The 22896-nt window shown below is 40.4% G+C and overlaps 1 protein-coding gene across 1 annotated transcript; it reads left to right on the top strand.

Moving 5' to 3' along the window:
* Positions 1-13826: 13826 nt before the first annotated feature.
* Positions 13827-22512, top strand: LOC115794047 (galanin receptor type 1). Its single transcript, XM_030749278.1, has 3 exons — positions 13827-14495; positions 14595-14660; positions 22129-22512. The coding sequence occupies exons 1-3, from the start codon at positions 13827-13829 to the stop codon at positions 22447-22449; spliced, it is 1056 nt and encodes a 351-aa protein (XP_030605138.1). The 3' UTR covers positions 22450-22512.
* The last annotated feature ends 384 nt before the right edge of the window (positions 22513-22896 follow it).

Here is a 22896-nt window from a genome sequence, read left to right as displayed (position 1 = left end):
TAGAGGTTTATGGGGAAAAAAACACCTCAAAACCTGTTACCTTTGACCTTAGTAAACAGAACTTTGTGTAGATGTGTAATGTAAGCCACTGCCACCAAATTAGAATTTTCTTTAGTATTGTGTAAGCTAGGCTGATCAAAGCGTGTAGACACTTTTTTCCCCCCCAAATAAAAGCGGACTCAAGAAGAGCATTCTTCATCGTCTAGTTTCCTACAGGTCTTGCCTTGCATGTTTTCACGTTTCCATGTCATGTGAGGGGAAGATATTTTACTCCAATGCACACAGTACAGTAAAGAGCTTATCATACAATAAACAAATAAATAAATAAATAAAAGTCACGTATTAAAAGATAGACTATGCAAATGAAACATAGGGCTATTATGTGCAGTGGCATACCACACTAACAAAACAATGCTGTGATTTACTGGACAGCCTTTCTCCTGCTCCTTTGGTCACAAATGTGTCGGGGCACTTCTGCATTTTCTATTCCCTTCTATTTGCTTCACTGCCAAACGTCCTTATGCTTCTCTCTTCTCCACAGACAGGCCCCACTTAAAAAAAAAAAAAAAAAAACTGAGGTTCCTCCATTTTCTCAAGTTGTTGCAATTTTTTGAACCCAAGTGCTATAAAAATATAGAATATATTTGGGAGAGTTAAGCTCTTCAGCTGACAGAAACATACTCTGTTTTGCTTACAAAGACATATAGAAGCATTAGTTCTTCAAACTGTAGACACTTGTACAAAATTTCTGAAAAACATTTGCAACTGTTAACAAAGAACGAGGCATGCTCTTTCTGCGGTGCAAACAAAGCAAACAGTTTTGAAGGATTTGAAGGATTTCAAGTTGATAACTGAGCCAAAGCCACAGAGAAAAACTGTGGCAGAAGGGTTCTCTGTTTCCCGTCCTGGCTGTTTCAGAGAAAAATGTTCCATGGCATTTATATGAGTAATTTCCACAACTTCCTGCACTTCCACAACAAATCTTACATGACTTTAAAAGTCAGTCCTCAGACATGAATCTAAAGGTAACCTCTAGAATTATGGCCCTTGCTGGCCATGAATGAAAGCAACAATATAAATTTACTCTAGGGAGAGGCGGGGACTAACTTGTGAGATAAAAACTGAAAGATGCCATGCTTTATCACCACAGCTGCCACTGCAGTTCATCATGTCCGCTCTTGGAATTTAATGTGATATCGCTGCTGCAGAGCAGATAAAATGGCATGTGAAACATCTTAAAATGTGTTTGGTATTTTGCTATAATTTGAAAGTCGATGTATCGTGGTGCTTAATGATGTAGAAATGCAATCAGGGTCCAGAAATGCAAAACAAATGATAAAGAAGATACTGAAGAAAGAAAGCAATAAAAACAGTGTACATGGTTTGGGTTTTAGAGTCAAATTTAAGTACTTGAATACTTATATATACTGTGTGTGCATGCTGTGCATATAATAAAATATTAGGCTCTCTATCCTTGAATTCAGGCATTTTCCCTCCCACTGCCACAGGTGTATCAAGCACCTAGCCATGCAGTCTGCCTTTCCAAACATTTGTGAAAGAATGGGTCGCTCTAAGGAGCTCGCTGAATTCCAGTGTGGTACTGTAATAGGATGCCACCACTGGCAACAAGTTTGTGAAATTTCTTTCCTGCTAGATTTTCCACAATCAACTTTAAGTGGCATTGTTTGCAAAGTGGAAGAGTCTAGAAACAGCAGCAGCTCAGTCACAAGCGGGGGTCACTGAGTGCATGAAAGTCTGCAAGGCACTGCTCACTCAGTAACTGCAAACCTTCTCTGGCATTAACATCAGCACAAAAACTGTGCACCAGGAGCTTCATGACATGGGTTGCCATAGCTGCCCAGCTCCTGCAGGTGTAATGTGTAGGTGGCCCAGTACTTTTGTTCATATATTGTATTCATAAACCAAAAGAAAACAAACATTTGAACCAAAGACACAGGAAAAATCACCTGGGCTTGCTGAGGTGAATACAGCTGACCCAGTGGGAAACATGTGATTTCTGTACTCACATTAATCATATTTCTATAAATCGGGCATTATTATTAGCCAGATCAATTTCAGCCAGCCTTTGTTGTGCTTTATGCTACTTTACATGCGAGTCAAAATGTACTTTGAAATTGTTTATCCACACAGTGTTGACTTTTTTCTTTGACATTTTTTGGAATTGTAGGTTATTGCACGACAGTTTATCCATAGCCGTAAGAGTCCTGCTTGAAAATGATCAGATTTAGACTGTAACATAATTCTGCACTGGCCAGAGAAATCAAATAGCCACTGATAATGTATCCGGGAGGGCATGGTTCAATCCAGCCCAACTCAGAGCTCCTGATTTGTGACTGCAGAAGTTGGGCTTTGCGGGACTTGGATGGTGAGAGTGGGAATTATGTGGGGAATTATCAACAATCTGATTGCTTACCGAGGAGATCAGCCCAAGGCAGAGAAAATGACTCAACATTATCAGTCATACGATAATGACCCATTAGCTTAAAGCCTGGACCGATTTTGACTGAGATACAGTAAGTCGTTGTCATGGAAATAGCCATCCCTCAGTTGAGGTAATGGGCCTAAAAAAACATGGATTATCCATCACAGTAACAGGGGAACGGGCAGTTGTTTGTCGTCTTGTGCATCCGCGCTGAGGAAAGCATGTAGCGAGATATGTGGGGTCATATTTCCTTTACTAGAAATCATGATGTCTTGGGTTATTGACCCGAAGACAAAACAGGAATACCAGAGTGTCTGTTTTCAGCAGTCGCCTATAAGGACAGACGGTGAATCACGGGGCCGGGAACAGACACATCCTTATGATTCTGCGTTTGTACTTTCATCGGTTTTTATCTGGAAGGTTATTACTGTGATTGAAAGTGTTCATGCATAAGGAAGCAAGACAGAATTCCTGCTTTCCTGTTATCCGAACCAATCTGAAGGTCTTCCGGCTACTATATTCATATTTATGTGTGTGTAGTTCCTGGAGCACCCCCCTTTTTTTTTTATGCTTACTTGGGTTGGAAATAAAACACTGCTGTACCAGTACCTTGATTAAAGGTCCATAGGCATAAAGCAAGGAGTGCTCCAAAGTAAGGATGCAAGTCTCCTCCTCATGAAGAGTGGCACAACTTACTTCCAAGATGAGCTTTGGCAAACCTTTGTGATGGAAAGGTGAAAGCTAAACGTGTTCTGCTCCAGAAGTAGAAAAGCACATTCAAAACCACATAAGCATCTGTAACCGCTAATAGATACAAGCCCTTCCAGCTGCATGCTCTGCGTCTCGCTTCACATCTTTAGATAAAGAGCCTTTTATTGTTCCTTAAAAAAGAAGCTATTTAAAAATGGTAAAAACGCAACATGTTTATCTCTGGTCTTATTCTATCTCTGGGCCACAGAGTGGCTTCCTCTCCATTCCCACATCCAGCGTCACTGCAGGGTGCACAATGTTAGTTTTATTGATAATATTCATCTGAGCAAGCTGCACCAATGGGATTCTTACATTTTGTTTTCCACTATTCATTAAAACACTATAATTAGCCCAGCTGCGTGACTGTTACCATACTCCAGTGCACCCCCCCCCTCCAAAAGATTACTTTAAAACCTGCGTAGGCACTATTCCATACTCTCGCTCCCCCCTTCAACTGCATTTCAACTCCAGTAAATAGGAGTCATACATCACTGTGGAGGACTTCTGTATCTCACATCATAAGGCTATTATTTTCAGTGTTGCTTTATTTCCACCCAGTGGTAAGCCCCTATTGTGCCTCTCTTGTGTTTATTCTGCCAGCAAATTTCACAACGCTTTCTCCCAGTCCTTGACCTTTTCAAGGTAACAGCAGCATCCTGATCCTTCTCCATCCATGATGCCGCTGCATCTCTCAAATCCAAAAAAGAAAAAGTATCCTTTTCCATGGATTAATGAGCACGCTGGGGATTAGAGAGGGAGAATGCAGAAACTATGAATATGTGAATATGTCTCCCTCAACTTTCAAAGAAAGCATATGGTTTATTATCATCATGTATTTAAAGAGGAATGATCTTCCCTCTTCCTAGTTTCATTTTCACAAATACTCATAATTGTAAAGGGTTATTTATGATAACTAGTAAACTGGTATTTATGTAGTGCTTTTATAACATTACTGATGAACCGGAGTGCTTCTCATAGTCATTTTAATACCAAATACTGAGGACTAAATATGCATGAGGATTTTGATGAAAAGGTGGCGAAAGTTAAAATCTGTAATGGCTCACAGTCGCCGCTCTAATTCTTCTCAAAGGTGTTCTATCAAGATGAGGTCAGGACTCTGTGCAGCCTAAATCACTCTCACTTGGTTGGCTCTGTGTGCACCTACTGCCTGTGCATAGTGCCTGTGTATAGTGGATAGAACAGTTTCCTTGTAAGCAAGTTCAAATTTACACTACAAATCTCCAACATATGGAAGAGAAATCATGTTTTTCCAAACAGGAAATTGAATTTTCATATTAACCAAAAGGATGTAGAAAAACTCTTCTGGATGGTAAGCATGAATAAGTCTCATGGGACATCTTTGGTTACTTAAATCTCACGGAACAATATATTTCAATAAGATTTTAAGGGCACTGCATGTACCTAAGGTCTTGGAAGTGCTGTGACAGTCACTCATTTTCTTACTGATTTTAGGGAACATGTGCTAGATTAGGGTTTAATATTTTTCCCGAAAATGACATGAATCAAATCCCGGGAAATGACGAGCCATTTCCCGGGAATCCCGGGAAAAAGTTTATTTATTTTTTTATTTTAATTAGGCCTTCTGTAGCCTGTGTCGGCCTTAACCTATTCTGATATTGTAGAGGTAGCTTTCCAGCTATGTCCTGTTATGCCCAGTAGGGGGCAACGTCGGCTTGATTAACGCAATAAAACCTACATCTGGACATTGGAGTGCTCGAGCTATGCGGTGTTGTATCGTTCCTCAACACTCCCTTAACAAATATAATTCGAATATTCCTCCATTGTACATGGAATTATTCCAAGATATTTTACAACTGCTGGTGCAAAACAATACGGTTCATCTCCACACAGCATTGATAATGGCTCAGCCACGCTGTCGTGGCGACATCTGTTGCGCTATATCTCCACCAGTGGAACGCTGTAATAGTCACTGAAAAGTTAACTACCGTACTACACTATAATATGGCATAACACAGGGCCTTGAGTAATGCACTACGACTTGGTCATTACCATTCTGGCAACAGCAAATTTATAACACCGTGTCTGAGGGTTAAAGTAGGTTCGCTGTGAATCGTCTATTGAAAAACTGGCCAATCCTTATAGCCTAAAAAATATACATTTTCCTCAACTCCATTTTAAAAGCGAAATATGTTAAAGCAATCTATTTCATGATAATTTCTTCACACATTAGGCCCGTATCCTAATTCATGATTGTTAGTAAGCGGCTGCAAACGAGGAAAAGAAACACTCGAAGTTAAACAGATATTTCTTTATTGTTCAGGGCAGACATATTTTATAGGCTATATAATGCAATATAACAATATATAATAATATAAAATTATATAATACAAAATACCTTAGGGTAAACACATTGCCTACGATTTCAACAAATTAAAGAGGAAAAAAGTACAACTGTGTAATACCTCTATTAAAACGCTTGAGATGAAGGCTGAAGCCTTAAACGGAGGCTGAACGTGCCTGAAATGAAGAGTAATGCTTTTCGCATTAAACGAACCCTTCTCTCAATATTTCCTTAAATTTAACTTTCTGAAGCTTTCTTTTATTTCTGAAAGTCAAATCGACGCGCGCGACTTTTTTCCCGGTTTCCCGTCTAACGTTTCCCGGGAAACGGGAAATGGTTCTGATCGCATTTCCCGGGAATCCCGGATCCCGGGATTAAACCCTATGCTTGATCACATGTGTGGAGGACGTTTCAGTCACTGTTTTTTTTAACTTACTTGTTAAACAAACAGGTCAGACTGCCATTTGTTGCTATTTTTCTTCCACATTTGACATAATTTAACCAGTTTAACCAGTGGGCTTTTAAACAATTCGCTTGGAGTAAAAACTTTTTCAGACAGTAGAATGAGTGAAATCTTAGAAATACAGTACTGTGCTGAAGTCTTGGGCCGCCCTTATTTTGTTGGGAAAATAGGAACTAGGTGCAGTGATTTATTGAAACATGTGCAAACATAAAAGGAAATACAACATATAAGGCAACCCCCCCCCCCCCCCAAAAAAAAACCAAAAAAAAAAAACAGAGTTTGTACAATTCCAGTGAACTTGAAAGTCAATATTTGATATGACCACCTTTATTATTCAGCACAGCTGTCTAAGGCAGCTTTCTTGTCATTTCTTTCAGTAGTCTTCAGGAATAGTTCTCCAGGCTTCTTGAAGGACATTCAAAGCTCTTCTTTGGATGTTGGCTTCCTATGGTTCGGTTCTCTGTCAAGATGATCCCACACTGATTCAATAATGTTGAAGTCCGGGCTTTGAGGAGGCTGATAGTCTTCCATTGTGTGTTTTTCATCCAGGTATGCTTTTATTGATTTTTCAGTGTGTGTGTGTGTGTGTACATGTTTGTGTGTGTGTGTGTGTGTGTGTGTGTTAACTTGTATTTTACTTCTTTGTGAAGTTTTATTTTGCTGTTTTCACTGCCTTATGACATTGTAAACCTACATCTTTTTTTCTTTTCTGTTTTTGTCTTCTGTATTAAGCACATTGAATTAAGGTATAATGAAGTGTGCTACCTCAGCCTTTCCTCCCTGTTTCCCTTCCTTAAGAATGGCTTCCTGTCAGCCACCCTTCCATTGAGACCATTTCTGATGAGGCTCCAGTGAACAGTAGATGGATCAACTGAAGGGACAGATGCACCTCTCAGGTCCTGTCAGGCCTTTGCTGGATTTTTTTCCTATTTCTTGAGGACATGACTTTCACATACTGTATATCTGCTGCTAGGCCTGACGCTTATTCTTTTGTCCTCCAATTGTCCAGTTTCCTCAGATGTTTTAAGGACACACTGCACACGGTGATGAGATTTGATGAGACACCTTGAAGGTGCAAAAATACCATCTATGCCTGTCAAACAGTGCTATCTATGGTATTTTTCATAGATTCAACTAAAGCAATGGGAACAAGTGATGTTTATGTGACAGGCTGCTGGTAACAAAGTGCCTAAAGATGCAATTTAAATTTCACAGAGCCAACACGCAAACAATCGTTCATTCACATTCACACCTGTGCCGACTCACCTTCTTTGTCTCTTCTTTTGCTTTCCGTTCTCTTCCATCTGTGTGTGTGTGTGTGTGTGTGTGTGTGTTTAACTCTGCTTGTGAGCTTCAGAGACGGAGGCTCCTCCTGGCTCCATCTGCGTACCATGGAAGCAATCTAGCAATCACTCACCTGTGTGCAGTCCTGTGATTACTCACCTCCTACTTAAGGCTGAAGGGCCCATTCAGTCAATGCCAGGCTGTTGTGCCTACATTGCTGGCATAACTCAGGCTCTGCTTGCTTTGAATTTGTGCTGTTGTGAATGTTCTGTTTGCTGTGGAGTTACCTGTTTCTCCTCTGGTGCAGATGCGCTGTGGGGAAAAAAACCCGTGGAGAAAATTCTCTGGAGAGACATCTGGAATTACTTGCCTAAATACGAATGCTGCACAGAAAAGCTCCAACACCTTCTTGCTGTGAGGCACCAGCGCCAACTACTGCACCACTGTGCTGCACACAGGACAAATTAATGATAGCTGTTCTAGGGAAGTCTGCCGCCGCCAGGTAGCATAAAAACAAACAAACCTGGACATCCATATAAAGTACCTCCACGAGTGACTGCATGCTGTTGCTTAACGATTGTCGGTCTCCTCCTGTGTGGACGTGCCTTTTAAGATGGGCAGTAAACCGCAGACATATACTTCTCTGTAATTAGACTTTAATTCAGGATGAACTTATGGACAGCCAGTGTAACTGGGTCCTGTCTCGGCTACAAACCAATTATTTCAAAATATTTAGGGTAAAACTAATTTGAAGCCGTGACGTCAGTACTTAAGGCATTCGTGATATTTTGGCTTTTTTCCTCTTCCATCAAATGAGACCAATATTTTAAAAATTACCATCAAGTTGTATTAAGAAAGAAATCTATTAAGAACATTTTGATTGATATTTTAAATTAAACGAGCCAGAGTGTAATGGTCCCTTGGGTGAGTGATTCTACTGTATGTAGTCCTGAAAGGAACACGAGTGGACAGGAGGTGGTGTGTTTCTCACTCTTACATCTGCCAGACTTAATTCGCATGCTTTTATTTTCACTGCATCCAGAATGCATCTGAGTTAATATTTCTGTCTTTGGAAATCATTGCTATCAAGTCACACATTAAAACAGTGTGATGACCCACCTTTCAGTTAGTCTTTGTAGATCATGACACCCTGAAGAGACCCAGCCAGCTGGCTGTCATCAGGGGTTGATTGTGGCCTAGAGAATATAAGGAGCAGACCTGGCTGCTCTTCGTCCCTCTTCTCTTCTCCTTCATGTGGCAGACAGCCTCCTAGGCTGATGGATTCTGGCTCACTCATCCTGGCACATGTAACTGATTCACTTGCATTGTCTTTTGTAGGTAACAGAAGTTAACTCTTAATGTTCCTTGTGTGGACTCCCTCATTTCATTCCCTCCATCATTACACTAATTAATTTGAATCACTGAGCATGTACACAAAACACTCTATGAACTCAGTGTTTCACAGTTTACCAAACAAACGACATGACAAAGGGAGCCCTAAAGCTACACACACACGCAAACTGCAAACCAATCCATGATTGGGAAAACGTTAAAATTTTTCTGTAACTAAAGGGACGGGGCAAGGAACAGACAACCTTGGGGAAAAACTGAATTAATTCTGAATTGTCAGGCGAACAAGGTTACCACCCAAAGAACACTCAGCCTCAATTTACAAGCAGCTCCACTTTATCTCTACACTTTGGCAAATGAGTTCCAAGAACACAGACTGATATTAAATATTACCTGGATTCACTCTGTTAGGTTTAATTATGTACAAGGGGAAAAAGAAGCAATAACGTCACACACACAGAAGCCACAACCGTGGCCAAGCATGGCAAAATACAAATCACTCATCTTGGGTAATGTCTGACTAATAGGCTAATAGCTATGGTTAGATAGTGCGGTGCTGATTCCTAGAACAGCCAGTTTTTCTCTCCATCGTGGAAAAGTCCTAAATAGCATTCAGCCCGTTAAAAAGCCAAAATGCTACAAGTCTTAACCTGGTGCTCAAACATTACTTCAAGATCTTCCCGAAGCTGTGATGTGGCAACCCTGTGTAATGAAAAGATTGCATTACTTCCAGCCCTAGCTCTCGAAATCCTCAATAAACGATAACAACCTTTTCATTTTGGCTTCTATCTGATAGAGCAAATGATGCTTGAAATCTTTCTTCTCCCTTGCAAAAAAAGAAAACCAAAAAAAAAGTGCACTCAAGCGTGGCCGATTCATTGCAGGAAAAGGTGAGAACCAGACACAGCATTTCGAATTCATAAAAAGCACTCTCCGCTCATTGGAAATCACTACAAAACTGGTGCTCTGATATGCAGCAAATCAATCAAACAAGCTCCACTTCCAGCACAGATTTGCACGGAGCTGGCCATATAGAGCCTGAGCCTGATTACGAATTCCCAAACGCTGCATATGCGATTGGGTTTTGAAGCCGCAGAGATTAACCTGCGTGACTTTCCTAATCAAATTGGCTGTGTAGCATTATTTCCACTGATGACAATCCGCTGAACACACAGAGAGGGAATTAGTGTCACAGACAACAGCAAACATTAGTTTTGTACAGCCTGAACACACTTTACGCTATGAGGATGTCACAGTGTGACATAAAATGAGGACTAAAAGTTCTTCTGCTTCTGATTGTGACCATTTTTTTTTTTAGTCATTTTGTCTTTAAGCCCCCTGAAGCCCAGTACCCACACACAGGCATTTGTTAAAGTTAGAGCTGCCTAATGAGATTTTACATTCATTATTGGCACCAAAACAAATGTTGTTGAATTCTTGAGGCCTAAAAAACACATTAAAGTTTTTTTTTTCTTTTAGAATTCGAAAACTCCTTTTTCCTTTGACCTTTGCCAGCACAGAGTTGATACAATATTCAAAATATTGACAGTGCACACACAAAATGCTACATTTTATAATGTGTGCCTGACCTTTGAATTCTTATTCAAAGGTCAGGCACACATTTAGAGGTTACATGCAATTTAATAACACTAAGATTGAATGTCTGCTGTCAGCCGTCTCGCCAGTTGTCAGCACCCCACCTGTCTGCTGGGAGTTGCACTGGTGGGATCTGAAAGTCTGGCAGGAGCAGAAACTACTGAGTTATTCCGCCCTGACCCGTCCTCACCTACGCCTTTCACTCGCCTCGCCGCTGCTGCTGGCAGAACTCGATAAACCTGTGAGTGTTTCATTTTCCAGCGCCTTTGTGTTGGTTGGTGCTCCATTAGCACCAACCAACACAAAGGCTGTCAGGAGAGAAGAAAGGCAAACAGGAGAAAGGAGTTTACTTTCTGACATGGAAGCAATCACCGTCCACAAGGAAACGCTATACAAGCGTAAAAAAGTCTGCCTGCGTTATGAAATATATCACGAGAAGGTAGCAAACAGAATTAAACAAAGGGCGCCTGACATTCGAGGCAGACACGGCAGATTGCTGCGGAGTTAGATGGATCTGAGTAACCTTTCAAGTAGGTAAATGCGGCATTATGAAACAAATAGGCTGCCAGTTTAACTTGCGGTATTTGATAGTGTGAGAGTAATTACAAACACTGAAAATGAATCGCTTTGACACAACGCAGCAATATAACCAGTTCAAAAAGAGATTTTGCGCACTTCAGCAGGGGTTTATATGTCCGTCTGGATTTGTGTCTGTCTGTGGAGACGTTTTGCTAACACAGTAATGTCACAGCTGTGCGAGATGCAGTAATAACACTTTACAGATGTGTAGCTGCGATAAAAAATGAAGGCCGGATATCAAAGAAAGTCTGAAATTGGTGTCAGGCACCCCAATTTCTCAAGAAATTTGGGGCGCCTGACACCAGAAGTGGCTGTTTTGCTGCATATCTCCAAATTATGGAACAATTTGAGAACAATGTTTCTCAATGTAAAATTTTTCATCATCTGCAGTACATAATATCATCAAAAGATCCTGACAATTTGGAGAAATCACACAAAGGACAAGCCTGAAAATTAATATTGGATGCTCGTGATCTTCGGGCCATCAGGCAGCACTGCATTAAAAGCAGTGCTGCCTGATTCTGTGATAGAAATCACTGCATGGACTCATGAATACTTCCAGCAATCAGTGTCTGTGAGCCATGCCATCCACAAATGCAGGCTAGAGCTCTATCATGCAAAGAAGAAGCCGTATGTGAACCTGATCCAGAAATGCTGCTGTCTCCTCTGAGCCAAACCTCATTTACTGGAGCAAAGTGAAAAACTGTTCTGTGCTCAGATCAGTTTGAAATTGCTTTTGGAAAACATGGATGCTGCATCCTGTGAACTACAGATGAGAGGGACTGTCTGGCTTGTTATCAGCACTCAGTTCAAAAGCCTGCATCTCTGATGGTGTGGGGGTGCAACATGCCTTGGCAGTTTGCACATCTGGAAAGGCATCAGTGCTGCTAAGTGTTAAAGTAGTAGAGAAACACATGCTCCCATCCAACCACTTTTTCAGGGAAGGCCTTGCATATTTCAGCAAGACAATGCTCAACGATATACTGCAGCTATTATAACAGCATGGCTTCATAGTGGAAGAATGCTGAACTGGCCAGCCTGCAGTCCAGATCTTTCACCAACTGAAAACATTTGATGCATTATGAAAAATAAAAAAAAACTGTGATAAAGAAAACCCAGGACTGTTGAACAGCTAGAACCCAAAATCAGAGAAGAATGGAACTTTTTAGTCCAGCATTCAGAAATATGACTCCAAATGAATGATGTTATTCTGAGACTGCCACACATGTAAACAAGCAACTATTTACTTACAAATTCACCAGTGCCCCCAGTTATCCAAAAACAGTCCATTTATTACAGATTAAAGAAAAGGTGCCATGGTAAAATCAGATATTCTAATCAACACTTAACACTAAAACAGCAGAGTAATAAGCACAAAGGCAGAATCATTCTTTATTTAAAGCAATCCATATCTGGTCCAGGGCTTGTTCAATATCTTTGAGCTTATTAGCTGAACGTTAGCAGGTGGGATGTGTCACACGCTATCGCTGATCAAGGTTGCAAGAGTGCAGAAACTGTCACTGGGATTCAATTGCAGTGTTCAACAGTAATGCATCTTTATAGATTAAGAGCGATTCCTGAAAAATCATGATTAGAACTGACTGATTAGCAGTTACATTTACAAGCTGACTGGAAAAATAAATGGGCAAATATTTTGCAATTTTGTAGCAAAAAAAAAGGCTTTCTGAAGAAAAGCTGTGCAGTAAACTGCACATTTTTCAGCTTTTGATTGCTGTTTACAAGACAAATCAAGCAACATGAAAATGTCACTTTGGACTCCTGGAAACTGGCTGGTATTAATTTTTTATTCACTTTTGCAGTTTAGAGAGAGAGAAAAAAAACTCAGCGTGCATCAGTGTTATTTTCATAATGTGTTTTCAGTCATTTTCCCATCACTATGAACACTGAACAATAAGTCAAAAGTTCACACATGAAATTCTCATCAACTTGGACTTGAACGTGACTCTACAAGTCTTCTGGGGAATCACCACATCATGAGGGAACACATGCACCAAGCACAACCTTCGGTCAACATTGGTGGAAGGATCTTCTGCTTATGCTTTGACTATTGTTCAATCTTAAAATATTACTGAGTCTATCTTTGGAAACATAGTTTTTATTGCCTAATTTCTCCCCTCTTAGACTTTATTGATCAGAAAGGCTTTGGGAAATTCCCAGTAGTATTCTGTTCTATCCACTTTTGAGGTGTTTGGTGTATAATCAATATTTAAATATTCTTTGAAAAAAGGTAACTCAGGGGTCATCCCAATCAGAATAGACTTCATGTACGTTTCCTGTTTAATGCATTTGTAGGTGAAACAAGGCAGGCGAGACAAAAATGACACTGGAGCCAAGTATCATTCGTTATAACGTTTTTAGGTAGTTTATTTTCTTTTTATGATAAAAGCCATTTAAGACAATCACACCAAGACTGCCGAACGAGATTGGTTTGTAGTATATTGCACATTTGACAGACCAGCCCTGTGATCAGAGCAACATTTGCACCTTGGTAACAAAGTACCACAAACAAACTGAATCTAAGAAAATGACTTTGGCATTCAATTTTAAAAGGATGGTTTCGGAAATGCGGACCCCCCCCCAAACAATAACCCATTAATTTTTTTTCTCCGCATTTCTTGGGAGGTGGTATTGGTGCTGACGTGAATGGCAGAGCCCAGCCCCTGCTTTAATCTGAGAGAAAAAGTCCAGATGCAGAGAAAGAGGCAACAGACTGGATCTGCGCGGCCGGAGCGCAGAAGCGTCAGGGGCGCACCGGGAGAGGGACTGAAAGACGCGCGGCGGCAAAGCTGGTTAACGCTGTACAAACAAATGTAGATAGATTTAAAATATACACCAATGTAATATAAAACACTAGGAAGGGGATTTACCGAAATCTTAAGACAAAGATACAGGAGACCGAAAATACCATCTGCAGGAACGCTGATGGAAACGCACCACACCATAAACCCCCTGCCCAGAGCCTGCAACAGGTCACTTTGGTAACGTTTCACCTTAATCTGAAGAGCAAAGAATAAATCATGAACTTGTCAGAGTCTGTTTGGCTCGTGGAGGAACCCTGGAACCTCAGCAGTGTGGAGGAGGAGGAGGACGAAAAACTTTTATTCGGGATCGGCACGGATAATTTCATCACGCTGCTGGTTTTCGGGCTCATCTTTACGCTCGGCGTGCTGGGCAACTCCATGGTGATCACCGTGCTGGCCCGGAGCAAACCAGGAAAACCGCGAAGCACCACCAACATTTTCATCCTGAACCTGAGCATAGCGGACCTCTCTTACCTGCTCTTCTGCATCCCTTTCCAGTCCACTATCTACATGATGCCCACCTGGGTACTCGGTGCATTTATTTGCAAATTCATCCACTATTTCTTCACCGTTTCTATGCTTGTGAGCATCTTCACTCTGTCCGCTATGTCAGTGGACAGATACATTGCCATCGTTCACTCCAGAAAGTCGTCCACTATTCGGGTGGCGAAGCACGCTCTGATTGGGGTGGTGGTGATTTGGATACTCTCCCTAGCCATGGCTGCGCCTATCATGTATTATCAGAATATTTTTCAGAGAGGGGAAAATCACACCTTTTGCTGGGAAGTGTGGGCAGATCAAAGCCAGAAGAAGATCTACGTGGTTTGCACGTTTATCTTTGGTTATGTGCTGCCTCTGCTGCTGATTTCTTTCTGTTACGCTAAGGTAAGAAAAGCTTTTCACATGGGTCAATGAATGAATAAATAAATAGAGGAATTACTGCTAAACAAATGTACATTTTACTTCTGTATTCCTCGTTTACAGGTGTTAAATCACTTGCACAAAAAACTACGAAATATGTCCAAAAAGTCAGAGGCATCAAAGAAAAAGGTATGTATTATGGCTGTGTGTCGGATGGCTGGGTGTTGGGGAATAGCCATTATATTCATAGGACTGAATAATTTTTTAAAAAAGGATTTTAACAAAGGGCACCCACACTGGCCTTCACTGAAATAGCTTCCATATCAGGACCAGCTTATTTCACTGCTCACTAACGACCCCCCCCCCCCCCCCCCCCCCTTTTTTTTTTTTTTTTTTCTTTTTAAACTGACATGTGGTTTGATTCAAAGCAGAGGTTGGATGGATTTGGCCTTTAGAAAGACTCGTATGAGAGCTGCTGACCACAGTCCAGCGTTGATGATTTGGTGGGAGGCTAGACTGCCATACAGTGAATCATTAACTTTTCCTCGTAGCCAAAATAATAAATATAAATGTAATAATGCCTACTATTAACCGGTACACTTGAGCAAAGTAGCCAAAAGGCAATGTGCAATCAAACTGCCATCTAGACTTTATTATACCCTGTGGAGGTCGTTTAGCTTTCCTGGGAGTAGTTATCTGCAGTCACCTACCTGATTACAGTCCCATCTGTCTGTTACATGTCACAACATCTGATAACTGCTTACAGTGTTATAAAACCAGGAGTATGGACTCCTGGTCGGTTGGGATGGGAAGGACTAATGTGCTTTCATGTGCACCTCTCCACAAATGTGCTTTTATGACATGAAACGTAAACAACTGTGGAAGGTAAATTGGATATTTCTTTTTTTTTTTTTTTTTTTTTTTTTTTTTTTTTTTTTTAAAGCCTGTCATGTCTGGTAGATCTTGCAAGCAGAACTGTGATCTGAATGCGTTGTTGTGCCAAACATATTTGCTATTTCAAGATGAGCTCTATAGGTTCTCAATAGGCTCTTCTTGTTGATGTTTTAACCCTTTATTTTATTTATCTGAGTTATTTTTCCACATACTATGTAACAGCCAGAGCTGACAGGCTGAAGAAGAGGAAAATAAAGAGAAGAAAAAGGGAGAGAGAAAGGGAGCAAAAAAAAAAAAAAAAAAAAAAAGGGGAAAGAGCACAAGTCTATTAATCAGATACTTCATCACTTTAACATATAAAAAAATACTATCAATACTTGCAAAAATAAATTTGTGTGTGAAAAACAAAACTAACAAAGCATGTTACGCACACCAACAATTTTGTTGAGTTGTGATTGAGTGGGCGTTTGTGTCTGTGTCATGTTTGTGTCTGTGTCATGGAACGTACTTACCAATGAGGGCAAAAAAAAATTGGATATTTCTGATGTTCTGATGATTTATTGTGTTTGCCGTGCCGGGAATTCAATGAGAGATCGTCACACCAATAACTTTGTGATAAACAGTCGGCAAACAGATGATTAAACCTAGACTGTGAAATGAATGTCAGAAGAGAGCGTTTACACACTTTAACACTGCATAAGGAATCAGCAGCTGCAGGGAGGAAATACAAGCTGGTGTCATACTGCCACAAACAATATTTTTTTTATGACTACACATGTATTTACATGTGTTTTCTTGGCAGTGTGTCTCTGGATTGTCCAGAGTATCTTAGGATAAGTGTTCAGTGATAACCTCCAATCCCTGTAGAATCACTGAAAAATGAAAAATGCATGCACTTTAAATAATACACATGAAAGTAATAATCTTTCTTAATGCAGGCAGGTTTGAAGGGGTTTAGGATAGGCATGCTTTTATACCAGAAAAGCAAATATAGCAGGAGGTGGCAGCACTATGACAGCAGCCCAGCAGCTGAATTCTTCACTTTCTCCCGTGGTGTGAAATTAAGGTAAAGGTAGACGCTGCAGAGAAAACAAATTTTCAAGTGAAAGCAAATTTTGGACTGAAACCTTTTCTGTCACAGGTACAACGGTGACTCAGACCCCTGGCTGCTTTCTCAGCACCCTGAATGAAAAACTAACCAGACTCGTACCAGTAATTTAGCTCATGTTATGTGAATTAGGGTTTAATATTTTTCCCGAAAATGACATGAATCAAATCCCGGGAAATGACGAGCCATTTCCCGGGAATCCCGGGAAAAAGTTTATTTATTTTTTTATTTTAATTAGGCCTTCTGTAGCCTGTGTCGGCCTTAACCTATTCTGATATTGTAGAGGTAGCTTTCCAGCTATGTCCTGTTATGCCCAGTAGGGGGCAACGTCGGCTTGATTAACGCAATAAAACCTACATCTGGACATTGGAGTGCTCGAGCTATGCGGTGTTGTATCGTTCCTCAACACTCCCTTAACAAATATAATTCGAATATTCCTCCATTGTACATGGAATTATTCCAAGATATTTTACAACTGCTGGTGCAAAACAATACGGTTCATCTCCACACAGCATTGATAATGGCTCAGCCACGCTGTCGTGGCGACATCTGTTGCGCTATATCTCCACCAGTGGAACGCTGTAATAGTCACTGAAAAGTTAACTACCGTACTACACTATAATATGGCATAACACAGGGCCTTGAGTAATGCACTACGACTTGGTCATTACCATTCTGGCAACAGCAAATTTATAACACCGTGTCTGAGGGTTAAAGTAGGTTCGCTGTGAATCGTCTATTGAAAAACTGGCCAATCCTTATAGCCTAAAAAATATACATTTTCCTCAACTCCATTTTAAAAGCGAAATATGTTAAAGCAATCTATTTCATGATAATTTCTTCACACATTAGGCCCGTATCCTAATTCATGATTGTTAGTAAGCGGCTGCAAACGAGGAAAAGAAACACTCGAAGTTAAACAGATATTTCTTTATTGTTCAGGGCAGACATATTTTATAGGCTATATAATGCAATATAACAATATATAATAATATAAAATTATATAATACAAAATACCTTAGGGTAAACACATTGCCTACGATTTCAACAAATTAAAGAGGAAAAAAGTACAACTGTGTAATACCTCTATTAAAACGCTTGAGATGAAGGCTGAAGCCTTAAACGGAGGCTGAACGTGCCTGAAATGAAGAGTAATGCTTTTCGCATTAAACGAACCCTTCTCTCAATATTTCCTTAAATTTAACTTTCTGAAGCTTTCTTTTATTTCTGAAAGTCAAATCGACGCGCGCGACTTTTTTCCCGGTTTCCCGTCTAACGTTTCCCGGGAAACGGGAAATGGTTCTGATCGCATTTCCCGGGAATCCCGGATCCCGGGATTAAACCCTAATGTGAATAATAATCTGGGCTGTAGTTTGAAGTGTTGGGGAGTATGTTTTATACAGTAGCTTAATTAAAAAAAATCTCTTATCTGTCCTTTTAAATATGCAGGAAGGAGGTGGTTTAGCTCAGGTGGAGGCTGCTATTAGGTCCCTCTGTATAGAAATATAAAGTCTGCTAACTTCCTGCCTGGAGTAACTGCTACAGTAAAGTCCTGGCAGAACATCTCCAGGGGGGAGACAGCATTTGGTGATGTCCGTGGGTTCTAGACTTCTTGCAGTCATTGACTGCAAATTTTCATCCAAGTATTAAAAACTATTAAAAACAATCCTTAGTCAATGCACATTTTTTTTTCTTAAACCTCTTGAATTAAAGATGAAAGCGCACCTCAATCACATACTGATTTGACTGAATTGACTGTGGGGGTGTGCAGAGGCAAAGCTACAGAAATCACGTCTTTGTCCAACAAATCATGGACCTAACTCTTTTGTCCAGAAACACACAATTTCTCAAGCTCAGAATTACAACTCGAAACCTGACTTGACTGACTTAATCTGCAATGAAATGACCCACCAATGAAATCTCTCAGCAAGGCTAGCTGTTCCCCACTGTTTCTAATTTGTATGCTAAGCTAAACTGAGAGGTATCGGAGTTGCGTCAACACATCAGCACATTTACCAAAATGCTGAATTCATGTTTTAAGCCCAAAACATTTCATGTCCAGTCAAACTTGTGGGTTGCACTTAACCAGAGTATTACAAACACCTCGTTACGAGTTTCTAGCTTATATGGCCAAAGGGCTGATGAGCTCACGCCATGGTGAGGCACCTGTCCATCTGTCCCACCACAATTCACAAGAATTTATGCTCCTCTTAGAGTACCGGTTAGATGTTAATGAAACAATTTTAGTTTATTCTGAATATGACTGCAAGTCTTCTTGCCTTGTTAGTGGATTTTAGTTCTCATTAGTTTATACAACACACCTAATGAATGACAGGAAAACTTTTCTTTCTGTGCTTCATCCATTACACAGACTTGTGAATTCTGATGGATCTTGAGCCAGATGAGCTAATATGTAATTGGCAGCCTGGTTTCAATCTTCTCTTTCATACTATTAGCACATATAAGTCACATTAGCAAATGCTTCTTTCCATAAAAAATTAAATAAATTGGCTCTGGTGAAAAGTAGGGGACTTTGTTCCGAAATGTGTTTAACTTAGGTCTCAGCTGCTCTCTGCCAGGCCTGTGAAGTATATTGTTAAAAGCAGCTGGGATGACCAAGGTTATTCCCATGGCTGTGGTGAAATACAACAAATCTTCTTATCGACTTCAGCCTCACAGAGATGGAATCATGCAGCCTTCAAAAGTCACAACACCAGACAATGCTGACACCAAATCTAGCCAACCATGGGAAACGTAAACCTTTAATATTTTCTGCAAGGTCTTTGCAAAAAACTGTCACATGTATAGAAATCTTTTTTGGTTTGATTTCATGTTCAGACAGAAAAAAAATTTAATTTAATTTTCACAAGAGCTCTGGAGCTTATTTTACTGAGCAGTAATGTCTGGATGTTTTCTCTGGATCCAGAGGTTGAAGAGCCACAAGTTAATCTGTGTTTATGAGTTTATGCAGACAGAGCACACAGATGGCTGCGGATAATTACAAAAATAAATATTTGGCCAAGTCATTTTGAAATTATTTAAGAACACGTGTAGGCTGTAATGGGTGCAGCTGATGCTCCAGAGACTAAACCGAGTTACTGAGTGAATTCACTGACACCCATCATCACACAACAATTTCCCAGTGGCTTCTAGAGGAATCTGAAACAATGCTGAATGAGTCGTAGAAAGCTGCAAATTACTACTGATGATTAGCATCCGAGATCCCACATATAGTTGACATAAAGTCAGTTATCTTATGGAGAGAGCAAAAATATGGCACAAACTCACTAAACAACATGATATCTTTATGAAGAAAAGTCATCTTTGTGTCCATTTTTGACTTTGCAAACTTAATTACTGTTGGATTGTTAATTAAATCAGTCCTTTAAAGCATTTTAGTGATGAGCTAGCAGCCCGTGACAGAAGGCCTTCCTGCCTCTGCTGCTGCTGCTGCTGTTTACAGTAGCCTCACTGATGCCTCTCACTGGGTTTAGGTGAAGATATGAATGGTGTTATGGACACCATCCAAACAAAACACTGCTTTTACGGCACTGCTGCACTAAAACTGAGGGAACCTCTTCACAGACACTGTGCATGTGTATTCTGGTTGGGCAAATTTTTCAGGCTAATACTCATATCAGATCGAAATTGGTCGAGTCAATTGATCGATAAAATGCATTTTTTCAAACTAATATTTATTGTAACTTATCAATGCTACACTTTATTGTGAGGAGATCTTCAGGTTACATAACAAGCACGGGACATTTCATCAGACTGCACAAATATTTGCCCTCACACGTTATCGTTATTGCCATACTGGGGCATTAACACGGGTGGTACAACTTAGCTGTAAACAGCATTAAAATAACAGTGCCTTCTAAAGTCCCTGTTGTGAACATGTTGCCTGTGCACGCATCCAGCCAGCACTGACCGGTATTATCTGGAGTCAGGTTACTGGGTGAAATATCTGCCTCTTTCACTATGCCCACCAGCTAGCAACAATGGTGGGTACACAGCGGGTTTTTTTTTTTTTTTAAGTTTTCTTGAGTCACAGAAATGTAGCTTGCTATGAAAATGCTTTCAGAATGTAAAACAGTAAAAATACTGCATCTAAGAATGCACTCAGATCAGGTGAAATGCCTCTGCACTCTACTCATGTACTTGGAAATATTTTTCTCTTTACACGTCATTCCTGACAGCTACACGCTCAGGTGGTTGGCTCGTTAATCAAAATTTCTAATTCAGGCTTTTTAACATTTCTGTTATCTGTGATGAGAACTAATTAGTCCTGCAGTATCTCAAAATGCAGAGGAGGGGGCTCGACAAATCAAGGAGCATGTAATTAGTTTTCTTTTCTTTTTTTTCACAGCGACACTGAAGCTGGAGCCTTTAGCGTCACTGATAGTCTTTTCTTAAAATAAAAACATCCATTCATTTGTTCTTATGTAAAGTTTATTTGTCATAACTGTCACATAATTTTACAAGCCTTGGCTGTAGGTACAGAGAGTGGATGAAATTCCTTCAGTGACTCATGAAGTGTCGGGTGAAGAGACATTTACAGCATGTCTGCTTATGCAGGGTTTTCAGGACTTACTTAAAAGTATTTAAGTAAGTCTGAGGTCAGAACATGTGACCTGCTGTTTTTGTTTATACCAGTTCTTTGCCCAGTGCCCACACACACTAACTGCTCAGGGCACTGTGCTCAAGCTGGTTGTTTTCTAATTGGTAAATGTGCTTGAGGCTCCCTAAACCTTAAGTATGCCACATCCGTGTGTTATCATGCAACTGAATAATTATAACAAATAAATAAATATAACAACTAGCATTTTTAAATGAGGATCATCCAAACGTGCACAGTGAAATGTCAGAAGGATAATATCACTCATGTGATGTTGATTATTAAGGATCTTGAGGCCCTTTTTTAGTATGAATCACAAGCAAAATACAAAGACTGTGACATCAGATTGTTGTAATATTATCGATGTAAAGTAGCACTTCTCAGTATTTATTAAGTCTAATTTTACCCCCAGCAGTGCACAGTTTATAAAACTGTTAAACGTAAAGAAGGCATGAGAAGGAGCCATTGATGTGTCATCCTCAGGCCACAGAAAAATGGACTTACAATACAGAATATCAGTTCATTCTCTTCGGAGGTGTTGTACTTTTCCCATCCAAAATCTTCCGAAGTGCACTTTAGTTTGGTCGCTAACGGTGGCTGCCTGCGATCTGCAGCTGTGCAGAGCTGGTGTGGAGAGAAAGAATGCAGTGATACTTCTGCTGCTGTCAAAATCTAATAAATATTGCACCAAGATCAAAAACTCTAATTAGATGGTTGGCAAAAATAGTCACGCCTGATGATTCTCAAGCAATACGCACTCAAAAATGAGCACGGCCTCACAACCTCTCACTGAAGGGCATGGGCTCGGGGACCTGTGTCATTACAGCCCCGATTAGAGGGATATTAAGAATCTCACACAATTTTCACAATGTGGATTAATTCCAAACAGTCCACTATCTCATCACTGGCTTTGCGAGCTTTTTTCTTCTATCCTAAACAAGACTTAGAACCTAAATAGAGTATTCAAATGTGTATTTATTCTCCCTGTGGGCACTGACAAAATCTTATCTGTTATCTTTCTCCTTTTTGGATCCCAGACTGCTCAGACGGTGGTTGTGGTGGTGGTGGTGTTCTGCTTGTCTTGGCTCCCTCATCACGTAGTTCACCTCTGGGTGGAGTTTGGGACCTTCCCGCTGAACCAGGCCTCCTTCGTATTACGGGTGGCTGCTCACTGCCTGGCGTACAGCAACTCGTCAGTCAATCCGGTCATCTACGCCTTCCTGTCGGAGAACTTCAGAAAGGCCTATAAGCAGGTGTTTAAATGCCAGATTGGTACCGGTGACTCCCCACTCAATGACATTAAGGACATTCGCAGCAAAGCGGATACACCGCCCTCAACTAACTGCACAAATGTTTGACTTACTGTGGCTGAGAGTTAGTTATGCCTGCTGTCACACTGAAGTGCATTGCAAGTCATGGCGACAGAGCCCATCAGACATGAGTGGGTGTGTGTTTTTGATGGTAAAGCTGTAATATTCCACACAAGCGCTGTTTATTTTACCTGGACTAGAGGGGATATGGCACCAGTGGCTGCAGGACATGATTATTCCCTCTTTGGTCCATCTGTGTTTCCAACAGCTCTTCTTTGATTAAAAAAAAAAAAAAAGAATTGAGAAATTGAGAAAAACCGTGTGTCCTCTGCAGTGAACTTTCGTAGAAGGTAGACACTGATTATATTCAGGTCATTGTATTTAAAACAGTATAGGGTAAAAAAAAAAGTATTGCTACAGTGCCAATAAGTTGATATTTTTCATAAAAAGTAAGAATTGCATTAAAAGAGGCAACACATATATACCTGTCAAAGG

The sequence above is a fragment of the Archocentrus centrarchus genome, chromosome 16 (genome assembly GCF_007364275.1).
Source record: "Archocentrus centrarchus isolate MPI-CPG fArcCen1 chromosome 16, fArcCen1, whole genome shotgun sequence".
In the NCBI taxonomy this organism is placed as follows: Eukaryota; Metazoa; Chordata; class Actinopteri; order Cichliformes; family Cichlidae; genus Archocentrus; species Archocentrus centrarchus.
The sequence above is the reverse complement of the archived record's forward strand: the minus strand, read 5'-3'. Positions and strand labels throughout refer to the sequence as shown.

Excerpts from the sequence above, each read along its gene's own strand:
- LOC115794047 (XM_030749278.1), top strand. The coding sequence starts at position 13,827 with ATGAACTTGTCAGAGTCTGTTTGGCTCGTGGAGGAACCCTGGAACCTC. Across the intron at positions 14,496-14,594 it reads TTTCTTTCTGTTACGCTAAG|GTGTTAAATCACTTGCACAA; the intron begins GTAAGAAAAGCT and ends CCTCGTTTACAG. Across the intron at positions 14,661-22,128 it reads CAGAGGCATCAAAGAAAAAG|ACTGCTCAGACGGTGGTTGT; the intron begins GTATGTATTATG and ends TTTGGATCCCAG.